This window comes from Diceros bicornis, chromosome 14 (genome assembly GCF_020826845.1).
Source record: "Diceros bicornis minor isolate mBicDic1 chromosome 14, mDicBic1.mat.cur, whole genome shotgun sequence".
In the NCBI taxonomy this organism is placed as follows: Eukaryota; Metazoa; Chordata; class Mammalia; order Perissodactyla; family Rhinocerotidae; genus Diceros; species Diceros bicornis.
In genome coordinates, this window is record NC_080753.1 from 56,728,091 (window position 1) to 56,745,864 (window position 17,774).

The 17,774-nt window shown below is 39.2% G+C and overlaps 1 protein-coding gene across 1 annotated transcript in view; it reads left to right on the top strand.

The window, feature by feature from the left end:
• The window catches only part of LOC131413386 (uncharacterized), a 241,448-nt gene that overhangs the window by 150,982 nt on the left and 72,692 nt on the right, over positions 1 to 17,774 (top strand). Inside the window, 1 exon segment of the mRNA XM_058553914.1 lies at positions 9,647 to 9,771. Within this exon segment, the coding sequence (XP_058409897.1) occupies positions 9,647 to 9,771 (125 nt within the window).

Here is a 17,774-nt window from a genome sequence, read left to right on the forward strand (position 1 = left end):
ACAGTAATGCTTTTCCACTGCACTGGTGCCACTGGTCTGTGAACTGCAAGTTATCTTTCCCTGCAGAGACTTACCTTCTCGTCAGTCCCATCATGGTCACCCTTCTCCATTAGCTGATTGGTCCATGGAAGGAATTACGGCTAAGGAGCAAAAACCTCTGAACAACAAGATAGGGACCTGGTCTTTACGTCCTACCATGTAACACAATTAAATGGGCTTATCATGTCATGAGCTGGACAACTTTGAGAATTAATATGTATTAAGTCTTCCTATATTATTTTCTCCTTCCAGTTTCATAGAAATTCTGTAATAAATGCAAAAGAAAGGATGTTAAATGTTCCATTGATCATCTGTGCTATATAGTGCATTGTGCCAGATGCTACTTGTATCCTTAATATTCTTAAGCATTTTAAGTGCTATCCTCCCCAGCTCCAGAAGAATTTTATGGATCTCATCTCAGTTTGTCTTCATAAGAATCCTTTGATCTGCGTAGGACAAATATTATCTCCATTTTTCAGATTAAAAAACTTAAATTCATTGACTTTAAATAATCTAAGTTTCCAAAGAAGTGAGAAGACTTGAATACATGTCTTTTGACCATCACTGTTGACCCTTTTCACTACAACACTATACACTTTAGGATTTCCAATTCTTTAAAACACTTCTTGGCTCTTATTTTGTGTTGTGTTTGGAGAGTGCTCATTCATTGTTTCCTAACCAATGTTGTATTTGAATGGCAATCCTTACAAGCCAATTTTTTGGTCAATGAACTTGAAAATCATGTTCTGAATTTTAGCAATTTATATTTAAATGTTTGCCGTTGATTTCTGCGATGGATCACAGTATGAGTAGCCATACGCATAATATATAAAACGTGATGTTCTGGAACAAATTTTCACCATCAATTTCTCTTTTAAAGAACAGATATTTATCTTTCTAAACACATTGATATTTGAATAATCTTTGTTTTTATGATGATGTTCTTTGGCTTCAGGGTATACACAGGACTTACAGTTGTAGTGGGTCAGAGGATCTATTTTCTGTCTTTTAAATGTTGACAATATCCTAGATAAAGCAGTATTTCTCAGGTATCGATTTAAGATATAAATTTGTGGTTGGCACATTGCTTTGATTCCTCATGTGAACAGGCTTACACACCCTGGTAGTCACCTGGGAATTTCCCTGCACATATTTACTTCCTTTTCGGATTTAAAACTCTTATTTCAAAGAGAAGTCAAGATGGTGGTGTAAGCAGACTCTGAACTCACCTCCTCCCGCAGACACAGCCAATTTACAAGTACTCGTGGAAAAATTACCCCTGAGACAGAAATGAAAACTGGATGAGAGGAAATCCTGCAACAAAGACAATCCTAATTGAGGTGGAAGAGGCAGAAACTCCCTTCTGGAGAGGAAAAATGCTGCCTTCACAAGCCACAGCACTTCACGGCCACCCGGGAGCAGCCCAAAGGTACACAGCCCTCCCTGGAGGAGCGGGGCCCTGATCTGGGGGCGCCCCCGCTGTGGGCACTTTGTGGACCCAGCACAATGGAGACGAGTGGCAGAATTTCTGACTTTGCCTGCTACCAAAACATTGGGGAGTACCCCCAGAAAAGCTGCTGCACAAAGAAATTAAAACCTACTCTTAAAGAGCCCATGTGCAAACTCACCAGTTTCAGAAAGCAACCTAAAATCACCAGAAAGAAAGGTGCACAGTGCTTTAGTGAAAAGAGACTCACCTGATAGGCTCTGAGTGCATCGCAGTGAGACGTGAGACCTCTCCAGGGACTAGGACATTGGCGGTGGCCATTGTTGTAGCCTGGTGTGGGCGTGCTGACACAGACGCCATTTGAGTTCTCCCTGGGGCCTGCTAGCCCAGGGTCTGCACCCCCCACTGGGGCACCGATTTAATCCAGCTCAGCCAGGGCAGGCAGCCCACTCTAGGGACTGGCCCCACCCAACAACAAGCCCTCAGTCAACTTGTGGGCCTGCATAGATTGGTGACTGGATTCTCGGCAGCCTGGTGAATGAGCCCACTTTAGTGGGGCAGGGCGTGCACAAAGAGTGGGTGGAGAGTGTGAGGCAGTGCTGGAGTGTGTGGGCTCCCGCCATGGAGAGATTGGGTCCACTTCAGGAGGGCAGGGCGTGCACATGGGGCAGGACTGTGTTGACTGTGTGTGTGGACCTGTAGGCGGCAGGGCCTGTCAGCTGTAGAAGACTTGTGCTTCTCAAAGACCCACATAGAGGGTTTGCCCCACATTCCAAAACCTGAAACAATTGGGTGCTCCTGTGCCTGAGGCCAGCCCCACCCAGCTGCAATCCTCAGAGAGCTGACAAGAGACCTAAAGGCTGGAGTCTTATAACAATTGTAAGCCACTGAACCTAACAACCTGCCACACTGCGGGCCTACTCAGTTAAAAGAAATACTGCAGCACAAATGTTGTATTAGAACTTGCAGCCAACTGTGTTGGGGCTCCCCACACCCGATAAAGAGACTGAAGGGACCACAACAACTACAAGCAGCTGAGCATTACAACAGCTGGCCAGGAGCATAACTCAGCCTCCCTTGGAGCCTACAGGGAGAGCAAACAGGCCACAACAGAAGGACACACGTAGCCCCCATAGGGGTCACTCCTGGAACATTGAGAACTAGGGAAGCACACTGCAGGCCTCCTAAGGCATCACTTATATAAGGTCACCTACCCAAGAGCAGGAGATGCAGCTGACCTACCTAATACACAGACACAAGCACAGGGAAAGAGGCAAAATGAGAAGGCAAAGGAATATATTGCAAGTAAGGGAAGAAGACAAAACCCCAGAAAAGGAACTAAGTGAAACAGAAATGAGGAACCTACCCAACAGAGAGTTCAAACAAAGAGTGTTAAGGATGCTCACTTATCTGGGGAGAAGAATAGATAAACTCAGTGAGAATGTCAACAAAGAAATTCACTAGAAGGACTCAAAAGCAGAGTAGAGGATGCAGAAGAATGGATCTGTGAGCTGGACGAAAGACTAGAAGAAATTACCCAAGCTGAATACATAAAAGAAAAAAGAATTAAAAAGAGTGAGGACAGTCTAAGGGACCTCTGGGACAACATCAAGCGCACTAACATCCGTGTTATAGGTGTCCCAGAAGGAAAAGAGCAGGACAAAGGGGCAGAGAATCTATTTCAAGAAATAATAGATGAAGACTTCCCTAGCCTAAGGAAGGAAACAGACATCCAGGTACAGGAAGCACAGAAGGCACCAAACAAGATAAACCCAAAGAGGCCCACACCAAAACACATCATATTCAAAATGTCCAGAATTAAAGATAAAGAGAGAATCCTAAAAGCCACAGGAGAAAGACAAGTTACATACAAAAGAAACCCCATAAGGCTATCAGCTGACTTCTCAGCAGAAACCTTACAGGCTAGAGGAGAGTGGCACGATATGTTTAAAGTGCTAAAAGGAAAAAACTTACAATCAAGAATACTCTACCTGGCAAGGTTATCATTCAAAACAGAAGGAGAGATCAAAAGTTCCCAGACAAGCAAAAAATAAAGGAGTTTGTCACCAAGAAATCAGTGCCACAAGAAATATTAAAAGGACTGATTTAAGGGGAAAAGAGAAGAGCACAAATAGGAAAAATTATCTATTTCCATGATAAGAGGGTAATGGATACAAATGCACAAAAAAGAGGTTAGATATGATATCAAAAACATAAAAATGAGGGAGGAAGGGAGTTAAAGAGTAGAGCTTTCAGACAGAGGTCAAACTAAAGAGACCATCAATTCTGTACAGAAGGAGAAAGGAACAGAAAAGGACTACTAAAACACTGAGAAAACAAAAAGGTAAAAAATGGCAATAAGTACATACTTACCAATAGCTACTTTAAATGTCAATGGACTAAATGCTCCAATTAAAAGGCATAGGGTGGCTGATTGGATTAAAAAAACAAGACCCATATATATGCTGCATACAAGAGACACACCTCAGACCTAAAGACACTCACAAACTGAAAGTGAAGGGATAGAAAAAGATACTCCATGCAAATGGCAATGAAAAGAAAGCTGGGGTAGCAATACTCATATCAGACAAAATAGACTTTAAAACAAAAACTGTAAAAAGAGACAAAGAAGGGCATTACATAATGATCAAAGGAACAATCCAACAAGAGGATATAACACTTGTAAATATCTATGCACCCAACGTAGGAGTAGCTAAATATATACAGCAATTATTAACAGACATAAAAAGAGAAATAGACAGTACCACAATAATAGTAGGGGACTTTAACACTCCACGTACACCAATGGATAGATCATCCAAAGAGAAGATCAATAAGGAAACACTGGCCTTAAATGACACACTTGAACAGAGGGACCTAGTAGATATATACAGAGCATTCCATCCCAAAACCGAAGAACACACGTTCTTTCAAATATGCATGGAACAGTCTCCAGATTTGATCACGTATTAGGCAACAAAATAAGTCTACATAAATATAAGAAGATTGAAATAATACCAAGCATCTTTTCTGCCCACAATGGTATGAAACTAGAAATCAACTATAGGAAGAAAATCAGAAAAGCCACAAATACGTGGAGATTAAACAAAATGTTGCTGAACAAGATTGGGTCAACAGAGAAAGCAAAAAATACCTGGAGACAAATGAAAATGAAAATACAACATGCCAGAATTTATGGGATACAGCAAAAGCAGTTCTAAGAGGGAAGTTTATAGCAATACAGGCCTATCTCAACAAACAAGAAAAATCTCAAAAACAACCTAACAATGCACCTAAAGGAACTGGAAAAAGAAAAACAGTAGAAGGGAAATAATAAAAATCAGAGCAGAAATAAATGAAATAGAGACTAAAAAAAAATAGAAAAAATTAATAAAACCAAGAGCTGGTTCTTTGAAAAGATAAAAAATATTGACAAACCTTTAGGTAGACTCACCAAGAAAAAAAGAGAGAAGGCTCAAATAGGTAAAATCAGAAATGAAAGAGGAGGAATTACAACAGACACCTCAGAAATACAAAAGATTATAACAGAATACTATGAAAAGATATATGCCAACAAATTTGACAATCTGGAAGAAATGGACAAATGCTTAGAATCATACAACCTTCCAAAACTGGATCAAGAAGAAATAGAGAATTTGAATAGACCAATCACCAGTAAGGAGATCAAAAGAGTAATCAAAAACCTCCCCAGAAATAAAAGTCCAGGACCACATGGCTTCCCTGGTGAGTTCTACCAAACATTCAAAGAAGACTTAATACCTATCCTTCTCAAACTCTTCCCAAAAATTGAGGAGGGGGGAAGCTCCCTAACTCATTCAACGAAGCCGACATTACCCTGATACCAAAACCAGACAAGAACAACACAAAAAAATAAAATTACAGGCCAATATCACTGATGAACATCGATGCAAAAATCCTCAACAAAATACTAGCAAATCGCATACAATAATACATTAAAAAGATTATACACCATGATCAAGTGGGATTTATTCCAGGTATTCAGGGATGGTTCAACATTTGCAAATCAATCAACATAATACACCACATTAATAAAATGAAGGATAAAAATCACATGATCATCTCAATAGATGCAGAGAAAGCATTTGACAAGATACAGCATCCATTTATGATAAAAACTCTGAAAAAAATGGGTATAGAAGGAAAGTACTTCAATATAATAAAGTCCATATATGACAAACCCACAGCTAATATCATCTTCAATGGTGAAAAACTGAAAGCTATCCATCTAAGAACAGGAACCAGACAAGCTTGCCCACTCTCACCACCTCTATTTAACATAGTACTGGAAGTCCTAGTCAGAGCAATCAGGCAAGAAAAAGAAATAAAAGGGATCCAAATTGGAAAGGAAGATGTGAAACTCTCACTATTTGCAGATGACATGAGTTTATATATAGAAAACTGTAAAGAATCCACCAAAAAACTTTTAGGAGTAATAAACGAATTCTTGGATTGGAAGAATTAACATAGTTAAGATGTCCATACTTCCTAAAGCCATCTATAGATTCAATGCAATCCCTATCAAAGTTCCAACAACATTTTTCACAGACATAGAACAAAGAATCCTAAAATTTATATGGAACAACAAAAGACCCCAAATAGCTAAAGGAATCCTGAGAAAAAAGAACAAAGCTGGAGGTATCACACTCCCTGATTTCAAAATATACTACAAAGCTATGGTAACCAAAACAGCATGGTACTGGCACAAAAACAGACACACAGATCAATGGAACAGAATCAAGAGCCCAGAAATAAACCCACACATCTGTGGACAGCTAACCTTTGACAAACGAGCCAAGAACATACAATGGGGAAAAGAAAGTCTCTTCAACAAATGGTGTTGGGAAAACTGGATAGCCACACGTAAAAAAATGAAAGTAGACCCTTACCTTACACCATACACAAAAATTAACTCAAAATGGATTAAAGATTTGAATGTAAGACCTGAAAATATGAAACTTCTAGAAGAAAACATAGGTAGTACGCTCTTTTACATTGGTCTTAGCAACATATTTTCAAGCACCATGTCTGATGGGGCAAGAGAAACAATAGACAAAATAAACAAATGGGACTACATCAAACTAAAAAGCTTCTTCACAGCAGAGGAAACCATCAACAAAACGAAAAGACAACCTAACAATTGGGAGAAGATATTTGCAAACCATACTTCTGATAAGGGCTTAATCTCCAAAATATATAAAGAACTCATGCATCTCAACAACAAAAAATCTAACAACCCAATTAAAAAATGGGCAAAAGACCTGAATAGACATTTCTCCAAAGAAGATACACAGATGAACAACAGGCACATGAAAAGATGTTCATCATTAAGTATCAGAAATGCAAATCAATACTACCATGAGATATCACCTCACGCCCGTCAGACTGGCTATAATTAACAAGACAGGAAACAACATGTGTTGGAGAGGATGTGGAGAGAAGGGAACTCTCATACACTGCTGGTGGGAGTGCAAACTGGTGCAGCCGCTATGGAAAAAAGTACGGAGATTCCTCAAAAAATTAAGGATAGAACTACCATATGATCCAGCTATTCCACTGCTGGGCATTTATCCAAAGAACTTGAAAACACCAATGCGTAAAGATACATGCACCCCTGTGTTCATTGCAGCGTTATTCACAATAGCCAAGACTTGGAAGCAACCTAAGTGCCCATCAAGGGACGAATGGGTAAAGAAGATGTGTTATATACACAATGGAATACTACTCAGCCATAAGAAACCATGAAATCCAGCCATTTGTGACAATGTGGATGGACATTGAGGGTATTATGCAAAGTGAAATAAGTCAGAGGGAGAATTTCAAATACTGTATGATCTCACTCATTAAGTAGTAGATATAACAACAACAAACAAACACATAAAGACAGATTGGATTGGTGGTTACCAGAGGGGAAAGGGGGAGGGAAGACGGCAAAAGGGATAATTAAGCGCATGTGTGTGGTGATGGGTTGTAATTAGTGTTTGGGTGGTGAACGTGATGTTAATCTATGCAGAAATGGAAGTAAAATGACGTACACCTGAAATTTATACAATGTTATAAACCAATGTTACTGCAATAAATAAAAAATTTTAAAAAAAGCAATAAAAACTCATTTCTTTGTGGTTTTGTCCCTCTTTGGGCTCATTTCTTTAGAGATGATCTCGTTTCCAAGTTTTATGTCTTCCAAAACATGCATTTGAAGGAATTTTTAGCACATTAACTTAGATATTCTTTTAAGGAAATCCAAAGGTTCAAAAAATTTTTGCTATTTTTGGAATTCATAGATGTTTTTCTTTGTGACTTAGCACCTGGAGATGAAGTCCATTGTTGTTAGTGCAATACAAATACTTAATGCAATGACCTCTAACAGCTATGTTTTGAATATCTATTATGTGGTTATTACCATGTTAGGTGCTGTGAAAGATACAAAGAAATATACTAGATCCAATTTCCACTGTGAATTTAGTTGAACAATCAAGATCGATGTTCACAGATTAACCAAAAAGAAAGCAATTTCATGCACTCTGTTATGAAACACCTATACTTTAAGAAATCAGGAGCTTTGGTGGGTAAACCAAATCTATGATGTGCCTCTTGGTGGCCATTTCAACTTTCTATCAAGTGAGATTGGATAAAGTATCTAAACTCATAAAGAAATGCCATTAAACTTGAAATTTAAATAGCTACAAAAGCATATTTTAAGCAGTCTAGCGAGCTATGCAAATAAAATATATTGAGTTGGGACAATTCAAAGCTCTCATATATTTTTAAAGAATTGTGGCACTCTAATTTACTCAGAAATGGAGTAATTAAAAATACTAACACTAAATAATCTGATTAAAGATACCATTATTGGTACAAGAACTATAGAGGCTGAGAAAGACAAAGAGGACAGTACTTTAAATTGATGGCTGTCATAATTGGATTTTGTTCTTAAGGTAATCAAATCAATCAATTTCATAATAAAATACATGAGCCTTGCTGACTTCACTAGAGATCTGATGACACATCTTCTTCACCAGAGTTTCACTCTAAGGTTTTCTTGGTGACTGCAACCTGTGAATCCAAAGCAAGGTTTTGCAATTGCAAAATATTTCAACTACAGAGTTGTGCTAAAACTTGTGTGAACCGATGTCAAGGAATTTCAGGTAACCAGCCTCCTACGAGTGATAATTCAAAACATTTGAGAAGAGTCTAAAAAAAAGGAAAAAGAGTTTTAACACAGCTATCTTATAAATGCCAGTCATGCCTAGTTTTCTTCTTCTGTAGACTAGCGGTTTTCAAATGTCATTTTGTCAGCAGTGTTTTGTAATAACATCTTACTGGAGACCTCAATATATACACAGGTAAAAGGTGAACTGATTTTGGTGAAGGAGAGAGGAAGAGTCTGGCCATGTTAGCTGCTCCCTCTTCGCACTCCTCATCACAGGGCGGCTCCTAAGAGTCCCTGGTCTCCAATGGGACAATATATTTGCTGGACCCATCATCGTGGGTCACAAGAGTCTCTCAAGTTCTAGTAAATTAGCTCTACAGACACTGCGTGGTCCTGAGTGTAAATTTATGTTTTTGAAAGTCACACGCCGTGGAACTCAGGAGCTATTGGTGACAGTGCTAGAATGGAGTAGCCTGCTGAAGCAGAGAGCAGAGGTGGAGAAAGAGTCCTGGTGGCCTTTGACGCCTTTGCTCCCGTGTTTCCAAAATCCAGCTGCTTTTCTGACTTCCCTATCAGCTGGTTGTTCAAAGTTTCCTTCAAATTCTTTTTTGCTGAAAGCTAGTTCAAGCTCTATTTCCTTGACTTGCAGCCAATAGTCCTGACTTAATACAAACACCATGACCATGGTTGTTTTTATCTTTTTATTCCAACAACATTTGTAGAAGCTATTCCATGTGAAATAATACAAAAGTGGACATGACATAGTCTCTGCCTTTATAGACATGAGAATTTAGTGAGGGAATCTGAAATGTAAAGCAATAATTTCAATGCAAAAACCACAGGAAACTATGCTTCTGTGTGATCAATGGTTGTATAAGTCATTCTTGGGAAAATGTCACTGAAATCAGGTAAACTTTCTATCTGCTGAAAGACATCATTTTTTTCATTTATTTAATTTCACCGATAAGAGAGAAAGCCTGACTGATCATTCTGTAAAGGAAAAATCAACTGCTTGGAGAACTGGAGAAATTGAAGATTATTCAGAGGATACATCTTACTTGGAGGAACTGGAGAAACATAAATTCTCAGTTTGGTGAGTAACTATACCCTCTATTTCTCTTTTCAAATTTAAATTCCTTGAATTCAACGTCTTTATTTATTCTATTATTTTATTGTTAATTTATTCAACAAAGGTTGATTGCATGTCTGTTACAGGCTATACAATATGTGCCTTGATTATGAAAGCTCATGGTCCAATGAAGTGAATGGATGTTTAAAAATATTAGTGTGATGTGATAGCACTATTTTAAGAAAGTGCACAAAATGCCACACACACACACATGGAGAAGATCATGGCCAAATTTTCTTGAGAATGGAGAAAGTTTCTTGGAAAAAGTTTGAGCCAAATCTTGGGGGGAAGAATACAGTGGAGCAATGGTGACAATTTGTTGTGAGCAGTGTCTGGAGACGGAATTGGGAGAATAGCTGGGGTTGATAACATGCTGTAAACCTTAGTTCACTTAAGATCTAAGCAGATCATAGTTATTGCTCTCTCAAGTATATGTCTACAAGTACTCTCAGTAAGTATATCTGTCCATGCAAGCATACATGTAGCAAATATGAAAAAATACATAAAAGTGAGCAATGGAACTTCTCAGAGGTAATGATTACAGAATTTTTCAATGGTGGCATTCATCAAGGGTGGGGGAAGAAACAGTACGTGACAGAGTGACACATGGAGTAACCTAGGAAAGAAGAGACAGAGTAGCTAGTCAAAGTCATCTGTTCCAAACCGCTGCCTCCTTGCCCACCTCAAGATCCATGGCCTGAGTGGTTTGCCCATTGGGCATTTATCTGCCTTATGCCTTGGTTCCCAAAGAGTTTTTTCTTACTCTTCCATCCTGAAAATACCATCGGAAGGACATGGTATCAGCTCAAATTTCCTTTACCCAATCATATTTTTAATAAGTCCTACCGGTTTTCACTTAAATTTGAGAGTCTAAATACTTTCACCAATGCTTTCCTGAAGTAGCTGAAGTGTGGTCTCCAGGCTACCCGGTGAGTCATTCTCTGGATCAAGAGATGCAGGCTTGTGCTTATCAGGCAGGAAGGGAAGCCAAGGAGCCCAGAAGACAAGAAATACGCATGCCCCTTCTAGAAAGAAAAAATATACAATAAATACAATTTTCAAGTAAGAAAAAAGCTTCCTGTTCTTAAAAACCTCTCAATTTGTGATAGTCTCTAGGGGGAGAGTGAAAAGTACACATTAAATTTCATTCAGTAAAATAACTGCCAGAGCAGAGGTACCAGGTGCTTACTGTAGTGCAGATGAGAGAGCTGGAGCTTCTGTTGGACCACATATTAAGTTCTTGCTCCTTGTTTGAGGTTCACCTGGACTGGAGAAGCTCGGTTAAGCTCTCAGGCTCCCAGCTCCTCTGTCTGTCCTGTTGCCTCTCCAGGCTTTCTCTGGTGACTCAGCTCTCTGTTGGCTTACCTCAGTTGCGATGATCTTTCAGAGTCCAGCGTATGCAATTTCACAATGTCATTATTATCTTACATAGAATTAAAAGGCTTAAGAATTTACAAGGATCTCAGAGTTTCTGATACATCCTTTAGATGCAACTCTCAGGCATTTCTCCTTTAGTTGGCTTTACCTCATGCTCTAAGTTTAGACTAGGAACTGGCAAGTACAACCCCCTGGCCAAGTTCTGTCCTGCATCTGTTTTTGTAAAAAAAAGTTTAATTGGAACTCAGACACGCTCATTTGGTTACATATTGTCTTTGGCTTTGTCCCCCTACAATGGCAGAATTGAGTAGTCAAGGCAAAGATAGCATGGCCCACAAAGTCTAGAATATTTACTGTCTAGCTCTTTTTTTTTTTTTTTTTTTTTGTGAGGAGATCAGCCCTGAGCTAACATCCGCCAATCCTCCTCTTTTTTTGCTGAGGAAGACGGCCCTGGGCTAACATCGGTGCCCATCTTCCTCCACTTTATATGGGACGCCGCCACAGCATGGCTTACCAAGCAGTACTTCGGTGCGCACCCGGGATCCGAACCAGCGAACCCCAGGCCGCCGCAGCGGAGCGCGCGCACTTAACCGCTTGCGCCACCGGGCCGGCCCCTACTGTCTAGCTCTTTACTGAAAACACTTTCTCACTCTTGCTCTACACTGACTTAGATGCTTCTCTGTTGTTCTCTCATGACACTCACTTACTTTTTTTTTAAGATATTTATATGGTTATCTCCTTCACCAGGCTGGGGCTCATTCTGTGTTTTGGTTATCTATTCCTGCATGCTGAATCACTGAAGGCTTAGTGGCTTGAACCAACCATCTTATTTCTTCACAATTCTGTGGGTAGAGAATTTAGGCAGGACACATAATGGAAAGCTTGTCTTTGCTCCACCATGTCTGGGCCTTTGGCTGAGGTGGCCCAAATAGCTGGGGCCTGGCTCGGATACCTCATTTGGGACCATATGTCTGGGACCTCAGTTTCTGTTCTTAACTGAGGTCCTCACTTTCCCACATGGGCATCTCTCCACTTGGGCTTAGGCTTCCTCACAGTGGGGTGCCTGGCTTCCAAGTAACATTTTTCCAAGCGGAAAATGGTGGAAACTGCAAATATCTTACAACCAAGGCTTCAAAGTTAACAGAGTGACTCCCACCATATTCTGTTGGTCAAAACAAGTCTCTGGGCCAGACAGAGGAGGAATAGACTCCACCTCTTGATGTGAGTGGAATGGTGACATTGCAAAAGAGCATGTTGGGATGGAAGACATCGTGTGGCCATCTTTGGAGGCATAACCTACCACATTTTGCTTCATTTGTTTCTGTGTGCACAGCTCCTAGCATAGAGGTCAACAAATATTTGTCAAACAAAACAAACAAGTAAGAGGAGATGAAAGAGCGTAGGCTTTGTGGATGAACCTGAGTGTGAATTCCAGTTTTGCCACAGTTGTGTAATGTGAAACAATTTACTTAAACTCTCAGAGGCTGTTTTCTCCTATATCAAACTGGCATAATAATACCTGCATTGTGGGATGTTATGGTTATTGTGAAAGTTGAAAGGTAACGTATATAAGATAGCCTCTACGGTGATTGGAACATGTAGATTTTTAATAAAGATAACTAATATTATTAACATTAATAATAATAAATTTTGATGAAATTGTCATTTCTAAAGGTTAAAATAGAGGGCACAGGTCACCCTAGGATGACTTTCCTTTCTCTTCTTCAAACACACCAAGGTCTTTATCACACCAGGGCCTCTACACTTGATGCCTCCTTTGTCTGGAATGCTCTCTCAGTTCTTAGTAGTATGGTTGGCTGCACATGTTGCAGGTCTCAGCATCAATTTTATCTCCCCAGAGGGGCCTTTCCTGACCATCCCACATAAGGTAATTCCCTCCCCTCCTCTGGTTACTTACTTTCTCATCACCTTGTTTGTTTCCTTTAAAATATCTATCACAATTTAAATTAATCTTTTCTACTTATTTCATTTATTTGCTTATTCTGTTCCCTCTCATGAAACAGCCAGAAGGAACCCCTCTTGTCAGGTCACTCCTGGCCCAAGCTCTAGAATACCTGGTTTATAATAGGTGATCAGTAAATATTCATTGAATGAGTGAATAAAAGGATGAATGAGTGATCAGTCAGTTTCTCTCTCTCTCCCAACTCCCTTGGTTGTCATACCTATTAATTTACTTCCAATCTCTCCCTTGTCTTGAAATTGCTACCATTTTAAAAAAAGGAATATGGGATAATTAACCACTATAAACATTTCTTTTTAAACCAGGGTTGAGGATATGGGGGCTGCTGAGACCTCTATAAACTTGTGTTTTAAATGGTCTGAGATACAATCTGAGCAATTTCCTTGATGTTTTATTAGAGCTGATAAATCATTTATTGGGGCAGCCTTTACCTAAATCCTCTCCAAATCCCCATAAAATGCATTTAACACAGAACACTGTACTACCCAGCTTCAAAGATATATGTGACATCTGGCTGGAAGTGTTTGCTCCAGTGCAGCAAGTTCAAGTGTATGCATTTTCTTTCTCTCTCTCTCTCTTATATGGTCTATCTCACCGCCTGCCCCTCTTCCCCCATGCCTCATTTAAATATGCTGATTTGGGTAAATTTAGTAGACTGTTAAAGCTTCAGTAAATCACAGCTATCAAGTTTTAAAAAATGTGTAGGACCTTTAGCCAGTCAAATGCAAGTTTATCTCATTTGTGGCTGCCAATAATTTTTTTAAATGCTTCCAAAATATAATTTTAAGAGAATTGTATTTTCTCAGTCAGAAAGATATCCAACCAAGTTGTCTCTGAGTACGTAAAAGAGAACATTATTCCAGCACCTCTGGCCCCAGTGGGCCTGCTGCCTGCTGTGCCAGGTGATCATAGGCTAGAGTCCTCTGGGATGTTCCTGGTGGGGTTCGCATCTTGGCCATTTTTCCTGGGCCTCAAGGCCTATACTTGCAGAATGTGTCCATTTTTTCCTTTGAGATTTATGCTGATTTGAGAGGGTGACCACCTTCTGCTTATATCTTAGATAACGTGAGATATCCAAGGCATTTCTCACTCTTTTTGTAGTATGTGGCTTATTTCTTATCTCCACTTTGGTTGGCTCTGTGAAATGCTCCTGTTACACCCTGCCCATCTTTGTGCCACTCAGCACATGGTGATTAGGTGTTCAATAGTCCACCTCCCCCATTTGACTGTAATTTTAATAAATTTCATGGGGATAGAGATTACGTCTGTCATGTTCTTTCTGGTCTAGCCACAAGGATCAATAACTTGCAAGCACTTAATAAATATTGAATTAATACATGAAAAATGAGGGTAAAATAAGAATATTGACATATCCAGAAGAAAATTTTGGAGAAAAGACCAGTAGTGTAAAACTTGACTTTGGATGTCCTGGGCCAGTTTGTCTATGAGGGATATGGTTTCCACCTGTTGAACATGTTTCTTCCCTGAGAGTTCCTTCACTCACCCTCATTTCTGATAACGGACACCCCTTCCCCCGACACACACATACCTACACACCCCAAAGGTTGAGCTGTGATGTGCATTATGTTCCTGTGACCACCATGATTGGTTCAGGGGTGGGCACGTGATCTGAACCAGGCCACCCAAGCCCTTTCCCAGGAATTTATATTTAATTACTGGACAATGGAAATTCCTTCTCCTCTCCAAGGATGTGAGCTGGAATGATTTAAGTTTGATACTCCCTGTGGCCGTGACCCCCCTTTCACCAGCTCTACTCCCTCTACCACCTCTCGTTACTATTTGTCATTTATAGCCTATTTGAAACCAGTAGATGTAGGAGTCTCACTGATGCTTTGTAGGTGACACATATATATTTTGTTTTCTACAAAGGGAAACTAATAAAAGCTGAATCCTAGATTCTACCTCAAATTCACATTAATGATGAGTCTGTATGGATAAAATTATATGCATATATAAAAACATGTATTTTGGGTCAAAAAAGATATTGTCCACTGGGAAGCTTTTATTTATTTTCCTATGAGGGGAAAGACTTTAGCGAGAAAGCTTACAATGTCCATTCAATTAATTATGTAAATAAGCCCTCATTTGCCTGTGTAAACTCATTGCCTGAAGAATGAGTTGGGTTCCTTGTTTTCTAACACAGCACCTTAATCTTTGGACAGTGATTTCTCCAGAGAAGTAAGCCGGATTACGTGTTAAATTTTTCTGGAAGTAGTGCTAACGACTGCTTCAAGGCAGTAGGTATCACTCCAGTGGTTTACGGAAGTTAACATAGTTTTCAGAGGTACCTAACTCCCAACTGGGGAGAAGGTTCAGTAACAAGACAATCTTAAAATGTTTCCATTACCATTCAAATACGACTAGGTGGGTAAGCGACCAGGGAATCACACACTTTTAGAGCAGGAAGGGGTCTTGGAGATTATTTAGTTCAGCCCTGTCGGTTTATACAAGTATAAAACTGAGACCCATAGAAGTTTAGTGACTTGCCTTAGGTCATACAGCTAATAAGTAATGGATATGGGACTAGAACCCACTTCCTTTCAATCTTAATCCGGTCCCAAGTATAAAAAATAAATTCTCCCTAGAACCCTGCTAATCATTTTATAGTTTCCTGCTTGTATCAATTGCAAGCTGCTTTGATATTCATCACTACATGGATGAGAAAGCGCTGATTCTCGGGAAAATGCATGTCATGGATTAGTGTAAGTTTCCTCCTGCCTTGGGGTGGGCAGTGGGCAGATGCCAAGACGTTTGCAAAATGCACATGTTACTGGCCACACAGAGTGAGATCTTTTTCTGTTCTTGGCTAGTAATTTATGTGGCTGACCTGAATTTGTTGCTTAAGGAAGGTATGAGTTAACTATAAACATCACAACAGGAAAGTTCTTCTTATAATAAAAGTGATAGACTTTCCTTTTTATAACACACATGTGATTTGACATTGAAATAAAATGCAGATGCCGCTTTGATTGGCGTATTCCCCGTTGTGCTTTCCCAAAACACCTTCACATATGGTCTGCCTCATTCCTGAAAAATGACTTGTTTATGTCATACAAACAGAACAGATTGATTTTACAGTGAGTAAGGAGGATGATGAATTGTACGTTGGAGAGAAATCCTTGTCTCGGCAATCTAAACACCTGAAAATAAATGTTGCCTTTTGGGAAAGGCTCTCATGATACACCCATGATCCGTTCATTTCATGCCCTGTTTCTAAGGGTTAAATAGATATACACATGCAATCTCAGAAAATATAAAGAGTAGTTACAATCACCTCAAAATATAATTTTTCTTTTTACCACTTAAACATATCTTGAGACCTAACAGGTCAAAAAAATGGCAGAGTCGTCCCAAAGAACCAAATCTAAATGTCTAGTACTTAAATATTATATCTGTACTGTGACTAGAACAAAATATTTCTTGTCTTGGTAGGACAGTAGTTTTTTTCTTTATTTAAGTGAATTTTAAACATAAAATTCTTATGCTAAGAAGCTTTCTTAGTGGTCTCCAACTTTTATCCCTTCAGAATTATTCTGCACAATACAGAGAAAATAATGTTCTGTGCTCACTCCTCTGACGATAGGCTAATGGCACCCATTTTTGCAGAATTTTACAGTTTATAAATCTCTTACTCTCATTCCTATACCTTTCTTTTTCCATTGGTGTACACAACAGGCTTATGATGTGATACTATGAACCCCACTTTACAGATTGTGTAATGGAAATCCAGAGACATTTGATGGCTTATTCATCAACGCTCAACTAGTTCGTCTATATCCCTCTCCACTTCTCTTTCCACTATAGCCTATCGCCTCCCTGGCTAGTCTTAGATTCATATTTTGACTTTAGTTCATGCATTTTGCAGCTTTTAAAATGTAATGTTTTAAAGTATATTCTACTGGCACGTCTCACAGAGTTGGTTGTTTGTGGGGTGAAGATACCATGCCATGGAGGAGGGATGATGAGTAAGTCAGCTCTCAAATAGTGCATTAGAGCAAAATCCCTGGGGGGTTATATTTCTGATAGTAATTTATCAATGATCCTCATACAATGAGATATTTATTGATTGATGTTTTTATATTATTAGACGTGGCTAAAGCTTGACCGTCTATTCCTACTGAGAATGAATACATCTTAGTGACTGAGAATATAGGCTCTGGGGCCATAGTACCTAAACTCAAACAAATTAACTTTATGAATTACTAGTTGAGTAAACTTAGACAAGTTCCTCAAACTCTTTGTACCTCAGTTTCTGTAAAAATAGTCATCTGTAAAATGGAGCTAGTAGTACCTGCCTTATTTTAGTGAGTTCAAATATGTACGTAAAAAAAAGAAAAAGGACCAGTGTCAATGCTCATAGCAAATAGTAAATGTTACATAACAAATGTTAGCTGTTATTACTAACTGAGGCTCCCTTCTCTCCACTACCCTCCACAACTATCTGCTTTTCAGTCTATATTTTAACTATTAAAATCATGACCTGTTTGTTTTGGGGAAACAATCAAAGTTTTTGCTAATAATTAAAAGACCTGCAGTGGAGGAAAAAAAATTGTTGATGGTAGAAAAGACATACCAGAAGAGTAAACAT